The sequence below is a fragment of the Crocodylus siamensis genome, chromosome 5, assembly GCF_052110815.1.
Source record: "Crocodylus siamensis isolate JL-2025a chromosome 5, ASM5211081v1, whole genome shotgun sequence".
NCBI classification, from domain to species: Eukaryota; Metazoa; Chordata; order Crocodylia; family Crocodylidae; genus Crocodylus; species Crocodylus siamensis.
Window position 1 is genome coordinate 122,424,485 of NC_143399.1, and position 22,039 is coordinate 122,446,523.

Genomic DNA, 22,039 nt, shown 5'->3' on the forward strand with positions numbered 1-22,039 from the left:
CTCCAGACATTGTAATTCACTGGGGTACACTGATATGAGGACATGGATGGTGTTTTGGAAACAGTTTTTGGAAAACTAACATTTCTCATGACATTAGTTTTAGTTACCTGATAACCAGAGTATCCTCAGTGCAGCAAGGAAAAGGTGCAGGAGGAGGAGACAGGCACTGAAGTTTCTTGCACATCTCAGCTGTTTTGTTTGTATTAAATTATGACAGCTATAACTGTGTTGTCATTTAAGATTTTTTAATCTGATGTGATTCCCAAAATGCAGGATGCACTGTGAGGATGCCAGTAATCATCCTTGCTCACTACTGGATTTTTAAAATTGTTTTGCATCTGCTTCTTTTTGCTATAGTAGCAAGATCTGAAAAAGATTGATAGCATCAAAAAATAATGCTTGACTTTTGCTTGAAATATCAGGAATGTTAAATGTAATATTCCACAGTGTTAGTGGAGTACTACTTGGAGGGAAGTTTGGAGATGAGCATTGTAAGTTTTCATGCCTGAACTGAAGAGGTAGGTGGCCTGAATCCTTAGCAATGATATTTTTCTTCCCAGTGCCAATTACATCCTGACATCAAGTTAGATGTTAACGAAGGGAACAGAAACTCCAAAGTTTTCAACTCTTTTTTTCCCTCAATGACTTGGTTTCAACTTATTTGTGATACAATTTCTCTATTTTGCTGGTTTTCTAGTTTCTATAAAGGCACCCATGGTAGATAAGGTAACAAAAAAAAGGGAGAAAATTCCCCCTAATTTATTAATGAATGACAAATTATATACATTATACCTAATCTAAGTCATAATATCAATAATATGATAAAATGTATTAAAAACTTGGGCTTGTCAGTTAGAATATATACATAATATCAGAAATAATTAATAAATGGGCTCCTCACTTATGGCTGTGGTCTCTATAGGTAATTTAGCCCATCTCTAATAGTCATTGATAATGGGTCCCATTTTAATGTTAGGCTATACAACGAAAAGGGCAAAAGAAGTAGCAGTGTAATACCACTACTACTATGTTAAGGCTAGTGGAGCTGTAATGCCTAGTGCTTAAATGAAGTGTCTCCCAGCTTTGAAAATGTAAGCACTTAGTCAAATTTAACAGAACAAACTGTTGTCCAATTTTTTGAAAAATTTAATGTTGTTCAATTTTTTCAACTTCAGAATCTAATGAAAGCTTTATATTTTTGAAAGTGGTTTAGTTCTGGATTCAGACTGATGTTCCTAGCATTCCAAGTAAAGGATGAGTGATGGCCGCAACAATGACCCTTCCAACAGTTTTTGTCTCGTATCCCTCTGTACCAAGATAACTTTCCATTTTGAGCAGATTTGTCCTAGGCTGGTGCAGGGTTTGCAAACTAACTTACCCTGTAAAGGTAAGGAATTGCTGTGTTCCTCACTATTATTTGGGTATTAGGTTCAGTTCTGCACTCTGCTGAATATGGTAGATCTGAACCAGTAAATCTCTTAATTATGCACTTTGCAATGTCTAAATCACATTAATCCCATCATATAGGGCACAGGATTCCTATCACTCCGTGCTTAGCCTTGTTCAAACTAGGGGAATGGCTGATGGACTTGGACTTGAAAAATCCATTTTTAAATTGCTAATAAATGGTGAAAAACCTTTCCTAGCTACTCTCTTACTTCAGTTTAAATGTGTGGTATTTGGGTTCAATTTAAACCCATGCCTAATTGAACAGATATAAACTAGGCTTATCATTTCAGCTTGAACATCCGCACAGCCTTTTGTACTGGTTGCACTAAAACAGTTTAGCAGTATAGCTTCAGTTAAATTGCTGCAGCTTTGGCTCTAGACTGCTTCTGAGGTACTACTTGATATGAGTAAAGGGTAGTATTATTTTCCTTTTAGGCAGCTTGGATACATGCCCTCCTCCTGTAAATAGATTTTTAAATGTTGATTATTGGAAAAATTGTTGCACAACAAAGATAAAAAATATTTAGACTGTGAGTCTTTTTCTGGTAATAGAAAGCATTAATAATTACTAATTTGCTGCCAACATGCTTGCCACTCTGGCATGAAAGCAAGATGATGTCAAATGGGAGTGTCCACATAATTGGCTAATAGACAGCTCAGCTAGCTTTTTTCCCTCAGCTCTTATACTGTGAAATGATGGAAAGGTTTGATCTGTACTAGCTGACTCTTTTTTTCCTTTTCCCTTGGGTGTTGCATGAAGTTTTCTCCCAGTGATGGGTGCTTTTCTTACTGAACTGTATCTTTTTCAGGTGACAGTTTTTTATATCTATGCTAAATTGTTCTGGAGCATCTTTGTTGCACGGCCTCTTTCACTCTGCTGCTGCCTCTTAATACATACCTGGCTTCGTTGTCTTGCCTTTCTAAAAGCTTTCTGCCACTTTTTCCATTGTCTTAACTGTGCTGCATTGCTGGTAATTGTTATGAATCTTGTTTCTTCTAGCTTTGGAGACATGTTGTCCTTTACACTGACTGCCTTTGTTGAGCTGATGGATCATGGGATTGTATCATGGGATACATTCTCTGTGGCATTCATCAAAAAGGTAAATTTGTATCTGAGAATGTGTCCATTTAATGTCCATTTATCTGTAGATTTTAATAATTTGGAGAGGGTTTCTTTTTTCAACTAGCTCATAATTATCTGGGCAAAAACCTGTTTCTGAAAGTGGGGAGATCGATGGTGGTATTTCAAGCTATAATATATTTTTACTGTAGCTCTGATATGATTTCTACTGAATTCAGTGTGTGTGTGTCGCTCTAGGTTTTGGTTGAACAAGGTGAGTTCCACTGTGCTTTCTAACACGTTATCAATATGAGAAAAAGTTTACTGATTTTTTTAGGACCCCTGAAAGATATTACATTAATTGTACAGTTAACTGTAACATGCTGCAAATTTAACCAATTTATCATCTAATAAAAATGGCAAATGAGTCACAATGATGATCTGCTTTTAATATGGAGCATCTTTGTGGGTGTTTTTTTTATCATGGTTTAATTTGCACGTGTGGCATGTTAAAGGGCTACCATGAAGCCTGCCCTGGAGCTGCTCCTTGTAGCTGGACTGCCCAGAAGCCTGTTTAAATTTCCTAGTGCACAGAGAGTCCAGGATATGGGAGCTTCTCCCTGGTCTTTCAAGCATTTGCAAGTTTAAAGCTGTGCCATGAAGCTCAGCATTGGAGACTGATTCCTAATATTGAGCTGCTCAGTATGACTTGAAAGATCCAGATATGCAATGAGATCTGAGGAATTTTATCCCAGATCTTGAAAACTGTGTGTCCAGCCATGCCATATCTTGAATATCTGGTGTGGCAGGATGAATTATTTTTGAGATCTGAGATAAAATTTGTCATATCCCACTGCATGTTTAAATTGACATCTGCCAGGAATCATTTTAGATTAGGAACTGACACCGTTAAATCAAGGCAACTCCCTAGTAATGAAGTTAATTTTAGTTTAATTATGAAATTGTGATTCATACCAACCTCACTTAATGGAAGTATAGATAAAGCTCTTTTTTACTTGAATCAAGAACAGTGTTGGAATGCTTTCTTTTTTATTTTTTTGTTTTGGTTGGGTAGACTATTTCCCCAGAGGGAGTATTATAAATGGAGACTATTAACATAAAATCTGGTCAGTTTGCAAAGTGAGTTAAAAGTCATTTGGGAATCTAGTACACCAGTTCAACAGAGAGCCCTGTAATTTTCTAACATTTTCCTATTTTCAAAAGTCTTTTGTCCCAGAATTTAAAAAACCAACAAACAAAAAAACTAGCTAGACAATAAAAAGTTGTTATAAAAAGGAATGTAAAATACACTAATAGAAGAGACAAAAATAGAGCATTTTTCTGCACAAATCCTTTTTACTTGTGACAATCTTGTGTCACTTGTGCCCCCATAGTTTAAGGAAAGCAGGCAGAAGTGTGGGGCTTTTTTATTACAGTGACCATGTCTCTTTTAAAGTGCTGTCAGGACAAATTGGGTCACAAATTTAGCTTTTATGAAATCTAAGACTAAAAATATTTTTGTGAAATAGCAGCAGGAGCAATAACATTAAAATATCCCATGGAACAAGACCTGCTCTTCTATCCTCTTCTTTCCAAATAAATATTTTTCTGGTAGTGTTTGCAATTTAAATTTGGTTTGAAAATGACTATCACTTAAGAGAAGATGGACTTGGAAGTTTGTTTCCAAGATGGAAGTAAAAAAGCAACATACAGAACTAGGATTTTAGCATTCAGTGGGCACGTCTACACAAGACATTTATTGTGGAGTTGACTAAATAGCTCCTCGTTAAATGTTGCACGCCTACACATGCACCTCATTAGGCTAGAGTAAACAAACTCCAAAGGAGGGTAGTGCTTATAAATACCAGTACTACCCTGCTTCAGTTTTTCACTCTTCAGTACCCCACACTGAAACCCTCATGACCCAGCCAGCCACTCCGCAACACATTGAGTCAGTGGGCAGCAGCCCTGAGCTAGCAGGCTGACCCCTGGGGGGACCTCCTGCCAGCTATGGCTGCTCTGACCCAGCTCAGCATGCTGTGGATCTGGGCAAACATTCAAATGGACCGCCCAGGAGAAATAAACTCTGGCATGATATGCACTGGAGTTTATTGCTTTGCATTAATTGCATGTGTGGATGCACCCAGCTTTAATTAACTTCTAATTCAGGTTGGGATAGTTGGTTTATAAAAAATATGGGCCTAAGCCTAGTTTTTTGTGGGGTTTTTTGGGGGGTTTTTTTGTTTTTTGGTCCTGTGGAACGTCACTGAAGGTAATGGGGTTAATTTGGTCTGTATTTCATGTACTAGAGAATATCCTAGGGAAGCATGACCTGTCCTTCCCATGTGTGCCCAGTATACCCAAAAGGTATGTAATATATCTGCCTTTAGTGCTGCCCTAGTCATATGCCAATAAACATATTCAGTGACACAGTAAAGGTGTTACATTGCATCTCTTTGAAGCATACAACACATGGAGTGAGTTTGGTGTGTTTCACTGCATGTCTATTGTCAACCTGGCATGGCCTGTGGTGGTGTAGACATACCTGCAGCAACTTCTTCAGGGAATTGCTGGAGTGTCCTGTTTGGATTGCTGTGTATAAATATTTATAGATAAGTGTGTATAGATACATATCTTGAGTATATAGTGTTGCATATTTTGCTTCTTTAAAAAAAAAAAAGACAAAAAATCCCCAACTTGATGGTTTCCAAATAAAATTATCAATTTCCTTTTACAACCCCCCCTCCCTGCCAACACCCTTCCCCTCAAAAAACCCAGCTGTTCATAAACACTTTGTCAAGGACAAGACCAAGTACAGTATATGCTTTTGGCTTGGAGGAGCCCATTAATACTTGTATATGAAAACCACAGAAGGATTTTTAAATGTTATCATAGATATCTTTGTCCAATCCTGTCACATCTTTTGCTTTCAGGGTAAAAGTAATTACAGGAAAAATGTGTAGGTATGCTCCTGAAATTGGTACTTCCCCATTGTTTTCAGTACTTGGCATTTGTATAAAGTAACTCTCCCTGAGCAGCCTCGTTTAAAAAGTAGAGTTGCATCTTCTAATGCTTCGTTGCATCATCCTGGCAAGGAGAAAGAGGAAAAAGTTATCAGGGCAGTGACAAACACAGTGAAGAAAGACATTGAGAAGACAGAAAACAAAAAAAGGAGGAAAAGGGTAGAAACAGAGGAAAAGTGCCTCTTCTGTTGATCTGGCAAAATATTTAAAGAGCTCTGCACTCATGTGGAATTTTCTCTGTCGTTGAAACCTGCTGCTCTGTTCTCCCATGTTAAGCCCTTTAAAGTTGCTGATGGTCTGATTCAGTCACAGAGGGTGCTGGTAAGGGGGCTGAGAAATGCTCCTACCCTTTCCCTACCAGACCGGGACCAAATTAATAATTATAATGAACGGCAGCATGACATTCAATGGAGTGCATACTTTAGCACCTGTCAGCCTACGCTTTGTATGGGTTTCTTCCAGTGTTGGATTTTAATAATCATTTCCCTTCATCCACTTCTCTTTTTTACTCCAACTGACAGATGAGTTCTTTTCAGCTGGCCAAGCAGCAGGGAAGATATCTCCGTATCTTTTACAACTCACAGTTTGCTTATCTTGTGCCAACTGGCACAACAGTCCTTTATAAAATAAAATGAAGCACATGCTTGAAAAGTTTGCTCGGCAGTAAGACTTGGCATGAGAACAATTCTGCATTGGTCTCTTTCAGTATCCCTTCAATGACATCAAAATGTTCCAGGCCAGGAAACTAATGAAGAGTGCGCTGTTTAAAGAACCAGATGCATTTTGCTTTCTGTCACCATTCTGTTATAATTGTCTTTCTTTTGTGGGGGTTTCCCTCCCTTCCCCCATAGCTGGTGATGGGATTAAACCATGGGGCAGTGGTTCAGATGATGTGATCCAATTTGCTACAGATTTTCTGTGTGCCTTGTGGCAAGACATTAAAGTCTTCATTATACAGGGCAGATTAATTGGCTTAATAAAAGATACCAGATTTACCCAAAGAACTTTGTCTGTCTATGTCCTTAGACCAACACGGCTACAATCTACACCACTGAAACAGGATGGAGTAGACACCTCAGCAGGACTATTCGGATGCTGATGGTTTTACTGTCTTGCTGAGACTTTAAACACTGAGCTATCCTTCCCCGACATGCGTAATCTAGAGCAATGTGACAAGCTTTTACTGAAAATTTAAAAACAATTGAAATTTTTGCCTATTTTCTGTTTGATGTTTTCCACTAGGACCTACTGTTTTATATAATATGCTTTGCATAAGCAACATTTTTGATAACTGTAGCAATTTTTTTCCACATGCTTTGAATTTGTCAAACTACATCCTCTGTCTGCCCCCCAAAATCCCATCTTTAGGTACAGAGTGGTCATCACGCTGTGTTCAGCAAACAGTGGCAACCATATGATGAATATTTTGTATACACTCAGACAGCTCTGTTTTCAGACAGATATTTTGGTGAATTCAGAATTTCAACTATCCTAATAGAGAGGACTGCTTTTGTTTTTTGCTTATTTTTATTCTCCTTGTCTAGTCCTAGAAATCTGACATGACTTATTTAAAGGGGAAAAGGAAAATACATTAGTTCAGGATTCACAACTGAGCAGCAGCTATTTCTGGCCAGCATGAATACGAATGGCTTTGAAGAGTGTATGCAAGTTGCCTGTCCCCCAGGGAGCATTGGGAACATAATTTAATGCAGTCTGTGACTGCAAATGGGCAAACCTGATTTATATGTTTCAACTCTCCCTTTGTGGCAATACAAAAATTAATAGGTCTGCCTGAGACTTTGTTTTCATTGGAATTTCACCTACCTGTATAGCTGGACTAGGTCAAATGCCTCATTATTTACACCAGTGAAACATGATTTGAATTGCTGTGATTTCAAAATGAGGTTACAGTAAAATGGAACAGGCTATATTCTGTTGTACTGATATATAAACTACATCATCACTTGCAGTTTGCAGCAATGGCTGAAATCCTAATGTAGGCAAGGGCTACTAGCACTGCTGTTGCTCCTACTCTTGATACTTCCTTATACTTTACAAAGATGACTACAAAGGTCACTTCCTGCCATGCTGATCTGCGTTCTGACTACTGGATCTAAATTCCATCATGCACACTTATGTTCCCCTCACTTGAATGCAAAACAATTTAAAAGGGCCTACACTCTCTTTACTGCCTTCCTGAGGAGCTGAGGAACTCAGATGTATGTATTAATCATTTAACCTCATACATTTGAGTCAGTGATCAGACTGCTATGTAAGGAGGAATGTTGCCCATTATGGGCATGTCCAGATAAGCACGCATGTGCTACCAGAGCATCTCCAAGGTTGTCCCCTCGCCCTGGTGCTGAAACACGTGGCTGGCAAGGTCGTGTGTTCAGCAGCAGGGCTCCAGTGCCGGTGAGTAAGGGATCGGCAGCTCTGCCCACTCCCCCAGCCCCCTGATCCCTGCCCTGCTCAGTCTCTCCCCCCGCCAGGCCCCCAACCCCTCAATCCCTGCCTGGCCCCTCCCCACACCAGCCCCCCAGACCCTCCCCGATCCTTGCCCAGCTGGGTCCTGCCACCCTCAGGGTCCCTGTACTGCCTGGTCGGGCTGGGCCAAGGGCGGCAGGACCCAGCACGGCACACAGTCCCCACATGCCATTCCCAGCCAGGCCCTGTTACCCCTGGGGCCCCTGCGCCACCTGGCTGGTCCAGGCCCGGGGCAGCAGGACCTGGCATGGTGCACAGGGACCGCGTGCCATGCCTGCTAGCTCCTGCCGGCCTTGGGGCTGCTCCTGGTGCCCGGCCAGCACATGCTGCACTTGGTCCTGCTGGCCTGGGCCTATCTGAGCAGCACAATGGCCCTGAGGGTGGCAGCACCTGGCTGGGCCTGGCACGTGGTCCTTGCACTCAGTCCTGCTGCCCTAGGCCTGGCCTGGCTAGGTGGCACGGGCCCCGAGGGTGGCAGGGCCTGGATGGGCCTGGCACATGGTCCCTACACACTGTACCCGATCCTGCCACCAAGGACCCAGCCCAGCCAGGCAGCACAGGGACCCCAGGGCTGGCAGGGCCCAGATGGGCTTGCACACGGTCCCTGTGCACTGCACTGGGTCCTGTCACCAAGGGTCAAACCCAGCTGGGCAGCAGAGGGGCCCCAAGGGTGGCAGGTCCTGCCACCAAGGGCCCGGCCCGGCAGCAGAGAGGCCCCAGGACCCAGTTGGGCCTGGCACGCAGTCCCTGTGTGCCATGCTGGGTCTTGCTGCCATGGCTCAGAGCACCTCCTGCTGTTGCTGCTAAAGGTAAGTTATGGGTCCTGGGTGGGGAAGCTAGGGCCCTCCAGGGGGAGCTGGGTCCCTGGGGGAGGGGGGAAGGGCTGTGGTCCTCCAGGGTGCCTGGGACCCTGGGTGGTGGGGCAGGGGCCCTGTAGGGGATAGGGGCTGTGGCCCTCTGGGGGGAGCTAGGGCCCTGTCAGGGGGGGCTTCACCCACCCTTCCTGAGCAGCCCCCCCACAAGGTTCCCCACATCTACAGTTCCCCCAGCAATTGCCCCACACCTACCCAAACACCAACCCACATCCCGCCACCCACCCCCCTGCCTTCCCTCACACCCCTTCCCAACCCCTTCCTGCAAACACCACATCCCCCCCATCACACACCCATTATGTGCAAAGAAAACCAAAAGTACACCTCAACACACATAGGTTTTTAGAATTTATTTTATCATGATGATAGAGACACTGGTAGGCTTCCACATTACTTTAACATTGTTAACATACCAATAAAACATTGCCCAACTGATTGCTCTGTGTGTGTGTGTAGAGTGGTCTTTTATGTTAATTATGGAAAAACATGGATTTTGGGATATTTTTAAAAATGGATTTGGGGTGCTGCTGCAGCAGTCCACCTGGCATATGGGTAGTGTCCCCAGGTACCAAGTGGCTGAGCCCCAGAAGTTCCAGAGAGTGAGTAGCCCTGAGCTGCTTGTCAGGGCAGGTTTTTGTACTGTTGGGGCCAAGACAGGGCAGCTTTTTATACTGCTGGGGACAGCACAGGTGCTGGCCCTGGGCTCTAGCTCCCCCTGGCTGTAGATCCGGGAGGAGCCAGGCAGGGTTATTTTGCCCCAAGTGACACAATTTGTACCACAACAAAATGCATGTCTAAGCATGTGTGCTGAGGCAAAAAACCCCAGCTCAAATTTGCACCGCTTCTATTTCAGCTGCTGTAAGTGCATGTGCTTGCATGTGTGGACACTCCCTATGTCAGGTGCAAGTGCTAAAACACATGCAGAGAGGAACAGGAGTCTGTAGCAGCAGGGACAGTTCCCACATATACTAGATTTATTTTTTCTCCCTTCCTTTTGTCTCTAAGTCTGTGACACAAGTTTTAAAACAGCAGGTTTTCCACATCTGTTTCCTCTCAAAATTTCGCAAGCACTAAACTAAGATTCTGCCCTTCATAGCAGCTTTTAATTGCAGTTGTGTAATCCAAGGCAGACACCTCATTCAGTTAAAGCTGAAATATTTAGTATATAGCTACAGAACAGCTGTTCTTCTACCCAAGCCTCGTTTGTATTTCCACATGGGCTGTTTTGCTAAGACATGTTTGTCAGTGCATTCTAGGAAATTGGGGAACTTTTTGAACACCTCCTCAGCAGAATGCAATGTTCCTAAAGACTGTGTACACAGTGTACCATCAGGGGTATCTGGTATGGTACACTCTGATGTGCTGTACTGCATAGCCAAACTTTTTATATGGCTTGCTAAAGGGTATTATGACCACACTGCACAAAACCAAGGCAACTGTTTTAGTTTAAGCAGAGATTAAATATTTACTAAGGGTGGGGAGCTAACAATGTTTTAACAACTTTGTACTATCAAACATTGTCTGGAGCCAGGCTTGGTTCCTTGATTTGTAAGTTGTAGCATGTAGAATTTTTCAATTGTTATCATGACAGTGAGAGAAATGTGCGTGTGTTATGTTAAAAGGAAGCAGCTTTCACTGGGGAGTTTGCTCTTGCTTTAGAATGTTCTGACCGTTAGTTGCTTTAATCAGTCATAGTGCTATTAAGAAAAAAAGAAATTGGAGAAAAATAACCACATTGCTCATTTATTATGAGCAATGTAAAAAAAAGTAAAAATCTCTTCTCTCTCTCTAAAATTTTCCCCACAAAAAAAAAACTTTTTTGATGGTGATTCATTTTGTATATGATGTCTGAATGTTTGATGAAATAGCTGGAGGAAACTGGGGATTTGAATCAATATTTGCTACAGAATGTTCATATTTCAGAGAGCAGATTGGTTGATCACTTTCCTGTATTCCTTCGTGTATGTTTAAGAAGTTGCTGCTACATAAACAGTTCCTTTGCTTTTGAACCTTGTGTTTCCCCCTTCTCTCTTTTCCCCATCCTCATAACAAGATATGAATTATCTGTGTATTTACATTTGCAGATAGCAAGTTATGTGAACAAATTTGCAGCAGACATCTCTATCTTGCAACGGTCATTAGCGATCCTGGAATCCATGGTGCTCAATAGCCATGATCTATACCAAAAAGTAGCACAAGAAATTACTATTGGCCAATTAATCCCACATCTTCAGGGGTGAGTATCTTGGATACTGTCTGATTCTCAAGTAAACTCAGTGTTTTAGGGGTAGAAATGAATATTAAAATAAATTAGCCCCCTCAATAGAGTTAGTTAATCTGTTAATCATGACTGAACAACTTGTAACCAATCCTGTAATATTGTTCATTGTGTATAACCGGGTTTGACCAAACTGACTATGCAGTAGCTGTTTACAAGGCTGAACAAAAGGGAGAAACCAAATGAAGAGATGATATTCCAGTTAAGGTGGGAAATACTGATTAATAGATAGATAGGTGCATTTACCTACCATTCTCTGGAAAACTGAGCAATGTCCCTTTTTGAATGCAGATAAAAGAGGAAAGAGTTTTAAATATGGCTGTGCCTTGTGTAAGTAATGGAAGTTTAGGTAGAACCTGTCCTCCATGATCCTGCATATTGGGTAATTTTTTTTTTTGTTGCAACACAATTTAGGAGCTTTCAGTCTAGTTAAAATAAAATATTTTAGTCATTTGCTATCTGGCTAGTTTAAAAAACATCTTTTCACTACAGTTTAATATACTGTTGTTCCCAGAGAAATATTTCCGGAAGAATATCTGTGTGCATGTCATCTGCCTTTATTATTACCATTTTGTTCCATATAGGACAGATCAAGAAATCCAAACATATACCATTGCAGTCATAAATGCACTTTTCCTCAAAGCACCTGATGACAAGAGGCAGGTGAGTCTTGGGTTTTGGTTGTACATCTACAGGCCTATGCTGACTATTTTTGGTTGCTTACATTCATCACTGTTATGTCTCATGCCCTTTTGTTGTTATTGGCTGGAACTGAGGAAGGGGCTAATTTTGAGCACACTCACACTTGCTTTACACTAGTAAAGAGTTCATTCACTTGCATGCAGTTACTTCTACCTTGCACGGGCATCAACAAGAGGCAAATCATGCTTTTCTGGCTGCTTCCTGCTGCAATGTAAAATGTACTGACAGTGTTAGGAAAACCACACAATATATTTCCATTTGCTGCTGTGAGGCTGGCTGTGTTAGTTGGTGCACTGAGTTTTTTGCCAGCAAACCCTTGCCTTTTTGTGATTTTTTTTTTTCAAAAGTGAAAGCCTTTTCATACCAGAGTTTTAAAAGAAAATATCCTGTCATATGGGAGTTCCTTAAATGTAGTAATGTTTCACTTAGTTAACTCAATGCCAAAAATCAGAAGCCTCAAATAGAACTATTTTAAGAATGTGAATGTATTGCATAAGGGAGCCATTTTATTCATTTAGATGACAGTTTAAATATAATATTTTTGTTGCTGGGGTTTATTTTTGTTTTTTACATCTCTTATTCCTCAGCAATGCTGAGCTAGGAAATAACCAAGGAGATCTATTTAAATAAAATCAAAATATTAGACTAGAAAAATATGGAAAATGTTCACAAGAAACAATTTTGGTAGTTTTTAAAATACTTTCCTTTTTAATGAGTTCTACTTGATGTGGTTGTAGGATCTGATCTCACGTTGTTAAAAGGGGAATCTATTGGTCCTTGCTTCTTAACAGTTCAGTTCCATGTTTGAAACCTAAAATTTAGGTAGAACTCAAGCTGAAAAGATGCCATTTTCATTTTCCAGGAATAAAAGCACCTTCATATATTTTACCTGTGACTTTGCATGCTTCTGAAATCAGTACTTCTACATAGTCATTCCATATATAGTGCCTTGTAGATGCCAGTTGAGTTTCACAACATCCCTGTGAGGTTGGTCATAGGTACAGGAGTTTCCTTTCACCCACTTAAACTGCTTCTACCATTGCAGTGCAGCTTTGCTTTTCTCCTTTATTACATACCGGGAAGGAAAAAAATAGCAACAGATTCATATGGAGGGTGTGTCTCAGGTGTGTCTCCATCAAAAGTGATGGAGCTGAAGTTTTAACACCCTGAAATACTTGCAGAAAGTGTCACAAAACCGTTAACAACTAAAAGTAGACAACATCTTGCTTTTTGTATCTTCTTAAGCATTAGGTTGTACATCCAAAAGTTTCTTCTGACTTTGAGTTATTGCATTCTGTTTCTCCGGAACAAAATAATGAGGTGATACAGTCTCAGCAAATTTAATGTTCTGCTATGAGGACTAAGATTTGCAGGTCAAATACCTACTGCAACTAGCTGATGTGCGAAGCAGTGAACTGAAAAATTATATTGTCAAAAATAGAAAATATACAGGTACAGTGGTCGAAGGAGTTTCAATAAGAATTCTCATGCCTGTAGTCTAGAATTTATACTGGGCTCTATAAAAGAGTGCTGCCTGGCTCTTCCTAATTGGCAATCACATACAGTGCTGTGACCTGGAGAATGTAGGAAACGCATACTAATTGTCTGAATATTTCACTGTAGGTTCTGTAAAGGGATTGCAGTCCACAGTTGTATATCAAAATCCTGCATGATGCCAGCAGCTTTGGCTAACGCTTGTAAACTGCATTTTTATGAGGATCCAAGACTGTAGTCAGCTACACTGTAATCAAGGAACAGATCTGAATTGCTGCTAGATGCTTTTGTGCTTTTATTGCTTTTTCCCCTTTCTTTTTCTGGCTCTGTAAGGAAAATGAAAAAAAGAAAACTCCTTCTTAATCACAGTAGAATAAGTAGTGTTAGGGGAAAAATAGTTCTTGCTATAGTAAAAGTCTGAAACACAAAGCACACATTTAAATAAAACTGTTTAAAGTGTAATATTTTCTCTTCATAGTCCACATTTATGGAGGTGATGCTGCAGAGAACTAGGTGGAGAACTTTTGTCTAGCAAATCTTGTTCACTTTTTTCACTATTCGAGTACCAGATGAAAGACCTCAGGATATTTTTTACCTGAGCCAGCCACTCAGTAGGTATAAATTTTAGCAGGTTTACTGAAGAGGCCTGATGATTTATTTCAATAACATTTTCCCAAACCTGTAAGGTAAAAGCAGTGACCAGAAAGAAGAACCTAATAAAAAATACTCCACCTTGGGTTAAATCTGGGAACTAACAAACTTTAACGAAAGCAGGTGTGCTGCTATCGCATGTTTTTTGCAATCATTCCATGATTTTCCCTTTGAATGGGGAAAGAATTATTCAATGCATTCCTGCTATGGCCTTTTTACTTATAGTGGGCAAAAGTTCTGACTAAACTGTTTTTTGCCTCATTCAGTCTCTGCATTGTGAAGCACATTGTAAGGCTAGCACTCCCCCTGCAGTTCTGTTGTACTTTCTAAAAAGCATCAATAAAAGCATTGCTATAATTTGAATGGTTGCTCTACTCATGGTCTGTTGTGTTAGCAGACTCTTGCAAATAAAAAAAACCATTTTTTGGTCTTCCGCCACTTTTTTCTTTTCTTAATTCTGCTGTTTGTCATAATGCCATTAGCTTGATGAAGAGAAAACTGTTAGCATCTTTAATTACATTCTCACTGTAAATTAGAATATTCTCTCTTTGTTCTCATCTAGGTTTTCTTCTAACACTTCTAGTACCTTTGTTTATGCTGCTTTGAACTTGCTGATGCATCTTTCCTGCAGTTCTCTGTTTCTCAATTGTCTTATTTTCTAGCTTCTATATTTTAATAGAAACTAAACAACTTATATTCTGAAGTCACTTTTATCTGTATAGGACCCTAGTGAGCATAATGGTTTTCTTAAATACAAAATATCAGTACAAATGAGATGCATTTTGTAAAGGAGTGACCTCTAATTTATGAGAGAGTCTCTTGACTTCTAGATTTAACCCGCTGAGGTGTTATCTCTTATGGAGACCACCTTTCTTATCCCAATGTATGTGTAAATAGTAATGCAAAAGATTTCACCCATATTATTACATAATGTATTTATGAAAAAAAATAGGTTTAAAAATATATGGAGCCATCTAACACGCAAATGGAAAATCATAAAAATACCCTGAGCCCCCTTCCATATATATATAATTCTGGAATCTAGATACTTCTAAAATGCCAACTTCATGAAGTTCAGACCTCCAATTTGTCGTCTTGATGACAAGCACTAAAAATATGCAACAGTAAAACACATCAGTAAAGAGAGTCAGCCTTTTTGTGGTTACAGCATGGAAATATATACTTCTAGCTAAATCTTTATGTTTTACCAATACAGGAGATGGCAAACATTTTGGCACAAAAACAGCTTCGTTCAATCATCTTAACAGTAAGTATTAGCGTAAAGTTTTGAAAGATTTTATTCATCAACATGAAGAAAAACCCAAGTGCAATTTTTTTGATAGGTGAAAGAATAAACATACCTATTTCTGTATTTCATTATGGTTTTTTGACTTGCTACCCTAGTCAATCTGCTAATGAGTAAGCTAAAATTTTTCTGTGAGAGAGGTTATTTTCCCAGCTTGAGTACATTTGGCATTTACACCACCAAGAAGTAATAATTGGGAATGGGAGGAGGGGGAAGAAGAGGGAGGCTCTGGCTCTTCTTTTCATGGAGGTTGTGAGCTCTATCATGAAAACCAGAAAAGGTTTCAAAAATGTGTAATGATCTGGTGTTAGTAATGCATTTCTAATAACAGGGCTTGAACCAACGACCAAGCATGCAAGGATGCACAGTTCTGCATGTCTTACCAAATCAGCCACTATGCTGATTCTATAGCTAATTTTTGCGTATCTCAGTTTAGATTATTTGCAGCCTGATAGATTGTTTGTAATGATGGTACTTAAATGGAAGAAACACAATACATGCTTCAAAGAGGAATAATAAACTTAATAATACATGCTTGCTCCTGTTCTCCCTGAAAAATCTTGGGAGTTTTGCCACTGGATGTTAACAAGCCCACAAAAAGGGAAGGCCAGGCTAAAATGTATGAGTGCAGCATCTGACAATAGGCAGGCTAAACAAATAATGCAGTTTGGAGATCTCTCTCTCTGTGTCTTTCAGATGGTCATTGTGGGAAAAGTAGACTGCTCCTATATATTTTTCCCTAAATGGCTATGTACATATTATACTAGATCTAGGAATAGATGCTTTTCCTTGCAGGGAGATGTTTATGTAGAAGAGACATTCACAGTCAAAAATGTTCTTCTGTATGGAAGAAAGAGCATCCTGTTTTTCATTGCTGTTGAACAGTACCATGTTGGTTAGCATACCCATTCTTTTCTACATTAGTGTGCTGACGGGTGGTGGGGATATGTGATTTATAACTTATGTGCAATCCCTTAAAATGAAGATTGTATCATTTAGCATCATGGATGTTCTTGTCTGCCTCAGTGAATTTTTAAAATTGTCCACCATTTTTAGCACCTGCATTGTAACAATAATGACTTCTTTTTGTGTTTTATGGGTGTTTAATTGTAATTTTAGTTACATTTTAAATCATTTTCCTCATGTTGAATGAGCTAGCCTGATAGAGGTAGGACTGCAGTGCTGCTCCCTTGCAGCAGTAGTTGTAATATTACAGTTATATCAGCAAGCTATAACCACAGCAGGAATAATATTAGGCTTAGACACCCATTGTCTGTTTTTAATATGCACTTTGCACATACCCTCTTGATGTGGATTCTCTTTAAAAGGATGCCCTTGGCTAGGGACAGACATTCAAAACACCTGAGCCTGAATTGATTTAATCTTTTCAGGTTAGTCTAACCTGGCTAGGCTAAATTGGTTTTGTAACCAGATATACATTCCAGAAATGCAGGCAAATGCCTGCTGTGGCTCAGGCTAGAAGCTGGGAGGCACTAGTGAAGCCCTCCCTTCCCTTCCACAGAATTGAGCTAAGGGGTGCATGGCCAGTCCCCAGCAGGACACAGTGATTAGGGAGGGGTCCTTCCATCTCCCTTCCCCCCCTCCTCCCCCCCCCCCCCGATAACAGAGCATTTAGCAGCTCTGTTCACAACATTTAAACCCCATCAGAAAACAAAGCCTCACTCATTACAAGCTCTTCTTACACAGCTTTTTCCAAAGGAAGGAATGCAGGGACATTACCATCGGAGCTGGTGATTACCTCCAAAAAGCCCTAAGCAGACACTGCCCTATCTGCCTTACACAGCATTAGCTAGCATACCACATACTGGCTATACTCTGTGCTGTGGGAGAGAGGAGGAAGGGATCCTGCTTAAGTAGCCAGTGGTGAGGGAGGGGGAAGAAGGGGGCACAGGGAAGCCAGCAGATCCTACTGTGGGCAGAGGGGAGGAGGGCAGCTTTGCTGTGGAGCAGAATGCTCTGCCAAGCCCAGAGAGCATGTCTGGTTTAACTTAAACCAGCAAAGGGTCTGGGACAGACATTGCATAAACTGGTTTGACCTAAATCAGTTAAGTCTGATACTACATTCAACCAGGTTTATCTCCAACCAGTTTCAGCCATTTTGAAATTGGTTTATGTGCACTGAACATCTATTGTTACAAGTTTAAACCAGTTTCTGGTCACTTAAACCGGTTTATGGGTCATATCTCTCCCTAGGTCTTGTTACTAATTTCTGCCCTTTACATGTGCAGATGCATATACTGTATCTAAGGCATTGGAGGAGAAGATTCCTGTGTACTTCTGTCAAGAAATTTAAGGGGAGGGATACACTATACCATCACAGTTCATGGAGTACCTGTGTACTTTGCTAGCATAAGTTTTACCTTTTTTTTCCTATGTTAAACTTATAGTATTACTTATCAGACACGGGAAAGGGAATACCTGAGCCCAGCTGATGGGAGGGGGTGATAGGAACATAGTAGGTAGTGCTCACTTGTTTATCTTTCTTTCATAGCACGTTATCAGAGCACAGAGGGCCATCAATAATGAAATGGCACACCAGCTTTATGTTCTGCAAGTGCTCACCTTTAATCTTTTGGAGGACAGAATGATGACCAAAATGGATCCACAGGATCAGGTAAGTATCGATCACAATCCAGTTAGAACTGTTAGAGGATAGCTATAATACCAGGCTTTGTCTCTATAATGGGGAAGATAGATGCATCATATTGACACTCCTTGTTACTCAGTGTTGTTCTTTTGTGATTGTTTTAAAACAAACAAAATGTGCATGCACTCGAGTACACACACATGCACTGTTCATCCTGGACTCTGCAGTTAATACTACTTTTTTTGTCATTTGTTTGAAAAACAAGGGACATTTCTTTCTTTCCCGTTTTTAACTGACTTTGTTTTTTTACGCCACAACCCCCCAGGCCCAGCGAGATATCATATTTGAACTCCGAAGAATTGCTTTTGATGCAGAGTCTGAGACCAACAACAGTAGTGGCAGTATTGAGAAACGCAAATCTATGTATACCAGAGATTATAAAAAACTTGGATTTATTGTGAGTATTTTCTTTCTTAAAACCAATTGTATTAACCTTTTGAATCATGTTTAATACTTGCTTTTGTATGTCCTTAATCACTCCATTCCACTATTGCCTGACATGTCAGATGCTTCTTTTTCTTTCAGTTAAGTGGAAAGTTAGTAAAATAAGTTTTAGTTTCTATTTGTTCTCATACAAATCTGATTAGCATATGAACTGTATTATTTTCATAGCATATAAGTTGGTGAAAGTCAGTTTTAGAAGACAAAGCCGACTATTTGCTATTTAACTCTAGTATTTATTATATGAAAAAATCTATTAAGGATATTTTGAAGAAACAAACACAACCAAATATAATTTAGTGTCCATGGAGTAAATAGCTAGTGACATAAAAAGAAGGAACACCATAAATTGCAAGGAGTGTTTTGTTTAAAGAAAAGGATCCTGAATCTGCTTACCCTTCTCTTTCTCTTTGTTTCTTACAACAAAAGGGTATAGGATATCTAACCAGCTCGTAGTCAAAGGAACAGGAGTTCTGTTGTTGACCTCAATAGGAGCAGGTTTAGGTCCAAACTACTGTCTGTCTAAAGTGATGTAGTATAAATGTATGCTGGGGCTATGCAAAATTTGGCAGATGTTTCATTTCAATACTGCTTTGACTCATTTTGAGCTCAAAATAGTGAAATAAAAAAGAAACAGAGGGCTTCAAAACAGCCTTGTAATGAAACGAGGCCAGTTGAAACCTTTCGAAAATTTCAAAACATTTCGAGTTTCGAAACAGCAACCGGTGGTGGAAGACAGGGGAGAGCCAGGACTGCGCTCAGAGCTGTTCCGTGCAGTCCCATGTGGCTCAGCCCAGCAGGGAGCGCAGCCCCGGATGCCCTGCTGCCTGCTGTCCGGATGCCCTGCTGCCTGCCACTGGGCTGCACTTTGTAGGGCTGGCAGAGCCTATTGGAGTGCCTCCCACTGCTGGGCTGCGCCCTGATCGGCTCCATCAGCCCCATGGAGCTCAGCCTGGTGGTGGGAGGTGGGCAAAGCCAGGTCTGCATTCCACCTCCCACCACCGAGCTGAGTTCCATGGGGCTGCAAGGTGGAGATAGGTGGAGTATAGCCCCAGGGCTGCACCCCACCTCCCTCCAGCAGGCTGCAAGTGCCTGGAAACCGAGCTCAGTGGAGGTGGCCCAGGAGGCAGGCTCCTTCCACCGGGCTCAGTTCCCAGGCACTTGCAGCCCGGTGGAGGGAGGTGGGGCACAGCCCCCAGGGCTGCGCTCTTCCCACCTCCACTGGGCTCGATTCCCAGGTGCTTGCAGCCCAATGGAGGGAGGTGGGGCACAGCCCCCAGGGCTACACTCCACTAGCCTCCACTGGCCTTGGTTCCCTGTGGCTTGCAGCCCAGTGGAGGGAGGCCGCTCCACCCATGTCCACCGGGCTTGGTTCCCAGCCACTTACAGCCCCGTGGAACTGACCCTGGTGGGGCTGTGGTCCACCTCCCTCCACTGCTCAGCTCCCAGCGCTGGTCACAGGCAGCAGCAGCAGCCTCCCGCCTGCACCCCTGGGAGGGCGGTGGGGCCCTGCCTGACTCCTCCCCAGGGTGCGGGCCCTTATCTGCCTGCGATCAGAGGAGAACAAGAGGTTGAGGGCACAGCTGGGAGGTTGGAGCTGAGCAGGCTTAAGTCAAGGAGAGCTAAAGCCTGGAAAGGGACAGAAGCCCAAGAAAGGCAGAAGACAGGCCAGGGGCCCAGAGAAAAGAGTCTTGCCAGGACTAGGCACTTGGCAGGCTGGATTTTGGTGGATTTTGTTGATTAACCAACAGGGCCATGAAGACCCATGGAAATTTTAAAGAGACATCTATAACTGAGGGATGAATGAAATATTCCCTACCATCTTTCCCAGACTGAAGGGGCAGAAGAAGGCTGTGACTAGCCCATAAGGCCTCTAGTGCCATAGGGGCATGGACTGGGCCAGTAGAACTCCTCTTAAAACTCGAAGGGCAAGATTGAGATCAGCTGAATCTGGGAGGGACTCACTGGACAAAGAACAGAAAAGGCTCACTCTGGGACCCTGGGGCAGCCTCCCTCTTTTAAATCAAATTATTCCATATAAGGCATGGCAGGAAAAGGGAAAGAAGGTTATCCTGCCCAGACAAAGCAGGACAGGAGCTGCATGGCCACCAAAGAGCGTCACGGGCTGCACAAGCTTGTGATGCTTGAGGTCTGACTCAGGAATTTTTGCATACTTGGGACTAGGCCTCAACCTCAACAGTTTGTCTGTTTGCAGTGTAATAATTCTTGCCTGGTGCATCTAATCAGTTCCAGGCTTTCTGGGATGTTCTGGACATTAATCAGCATAGGCATTTTAATTTGGATGCCAACCAGAACGCCAGGAAAGCTTAATTCAGAGGAAGATTACACCCCTGTGTTGCCTTGTGCTATAGGCAGGGAATCTCACTCCTGGCACTTGATGCTGGCAACAGAATCAGAGACTGTAGCTTAACCTGTGTGTTTAGCCTTGACTTTAACAGGAATGGAAGAGCGTTATAGAAACTGTTTATGGGGAGGCAGTAAGAATGTTGAAACAGTAAGAGGAAGTAGTGGAGTAGGAAACAGGGATGGGGAATGGAGTATTGGTAGTATGGGGGGAGGCAGGAAGGAAAGCGGGGGTCAGGGCAGGAGAGAATTGGGAACATTGCTGGTACTGAGAGCCATGATCTTGAAGAGAGGAAAGTAGATGGGTAAGTGGCACTGCAGGGACCCGTAGGGTATTATGTGTAGGAGAAAGGGATAGAATGGTGCAGATAGGGGCCTGGGTAGAGAGGAGTGGGTGGGCAGGTTGTCACTGAGGTAGACCACCAGGGGTAGGGATGGGAAGCGTTGAAGAAGGAAAAGTGGGAACTCAGGTCTGGGAAAGGTGGTAGGGAGTGGGAAATGGAGGGAGCAGAGATCCTGTTGGTGAGGAACTGAAGGGTATGCAGAGCTCCCAGTGGGGGCACACACAAGCTCATGCCTGGGTGATGGGCAAGGGATTGTAATGGAGGTGGGGGAACAAAAGACAGAGACCTGGCTTGTGGGGAAGAGTGGGATTTTCAGGGAGCTTGAAGGTGGAGAGAACTGTAGAGTGAAAAGAGTTCCTGGTGCATGTAATGAGCTCAGTCTACAGCAGAGCTGTCCAGCTGGCAGCTTGCACCATGCTGTAACTGCCCCTCTCGCTCTGGTTGCAACAGCATCTAGAGTTGTTGGGCTCCCCCTCCATCCTCTGACTTCCATGTTTTGTCTGCTCCAGGGGACAGTGTGCTGCAGTGTGGTATGGCACAGGGCACTTGAGGTGAGGCTGGGGCTATGTAGTGCACTCACAGGGTGCCCATGTGGGCATGAGCTGCAGTGGTATGGAGGGGAATGTCTATACAGAGTCACTGCAGAGGTCACGGGGTTGGCATATGCTGCAGTGGAGGGAGAGCATCAATGTGGTGTGAGGTCTGGTGGCCTGTGACCCCACTGGTGTTGTCTGCAGGGCATGTGGTCCTCATTAGTGCAATCTTTTGAGTTGAAACTACCAAGTATTTGACTTCCATAACACTGTATTTCATATCTGTAGACGTTCCACAAGCTGTTCTGGGTACAGCCACTTTTACCAGCATTCACTGCCGCCTGAGCCAACCAAGCAAGTCCCAGCG

General features: G+C 42.1%; 1 protein-coding gene across 3 annotated transcripts in view; it reads left to right on the forward strand.

The window, feature by feature from the left end:
- ELMO1 (engulfment and cell motility 1) overlaps positions 1–22,039 on the forward strand; it is a 450,632-nt gene that overhangs the window by 161,254 nt on the left and 267,339 nt on the right. For all 3 annotated transcript variants that reach the window (XM_090050152.1, XM_090050153.1, XM_090050154.1), the window contains 6 exons: positions 2,450–2,549; positions 10,976–11,127; positions 11,754–11,832; positions 15,233–15,283; positions 17,835–17,957; positions 18,256–18,387. In XM_090050152.1, the coding sequence (XP_089906278.1) occupies positions 2,450–2,549; positions 10,976–11,127; positions 11,754–11,832; positions 15,233–15,283; positions 17,835–17,957; positions 18,256–18,387 (637 nt within the window). The remainder of the gene's footprint in view (positions 1–2,449; positions 2,550–10,975; positions 11,128–11,753; positions 11,833–15,232; positions 15,284–17,834; positions 17,958–18,255; positions 18,388–22,039) is intronic.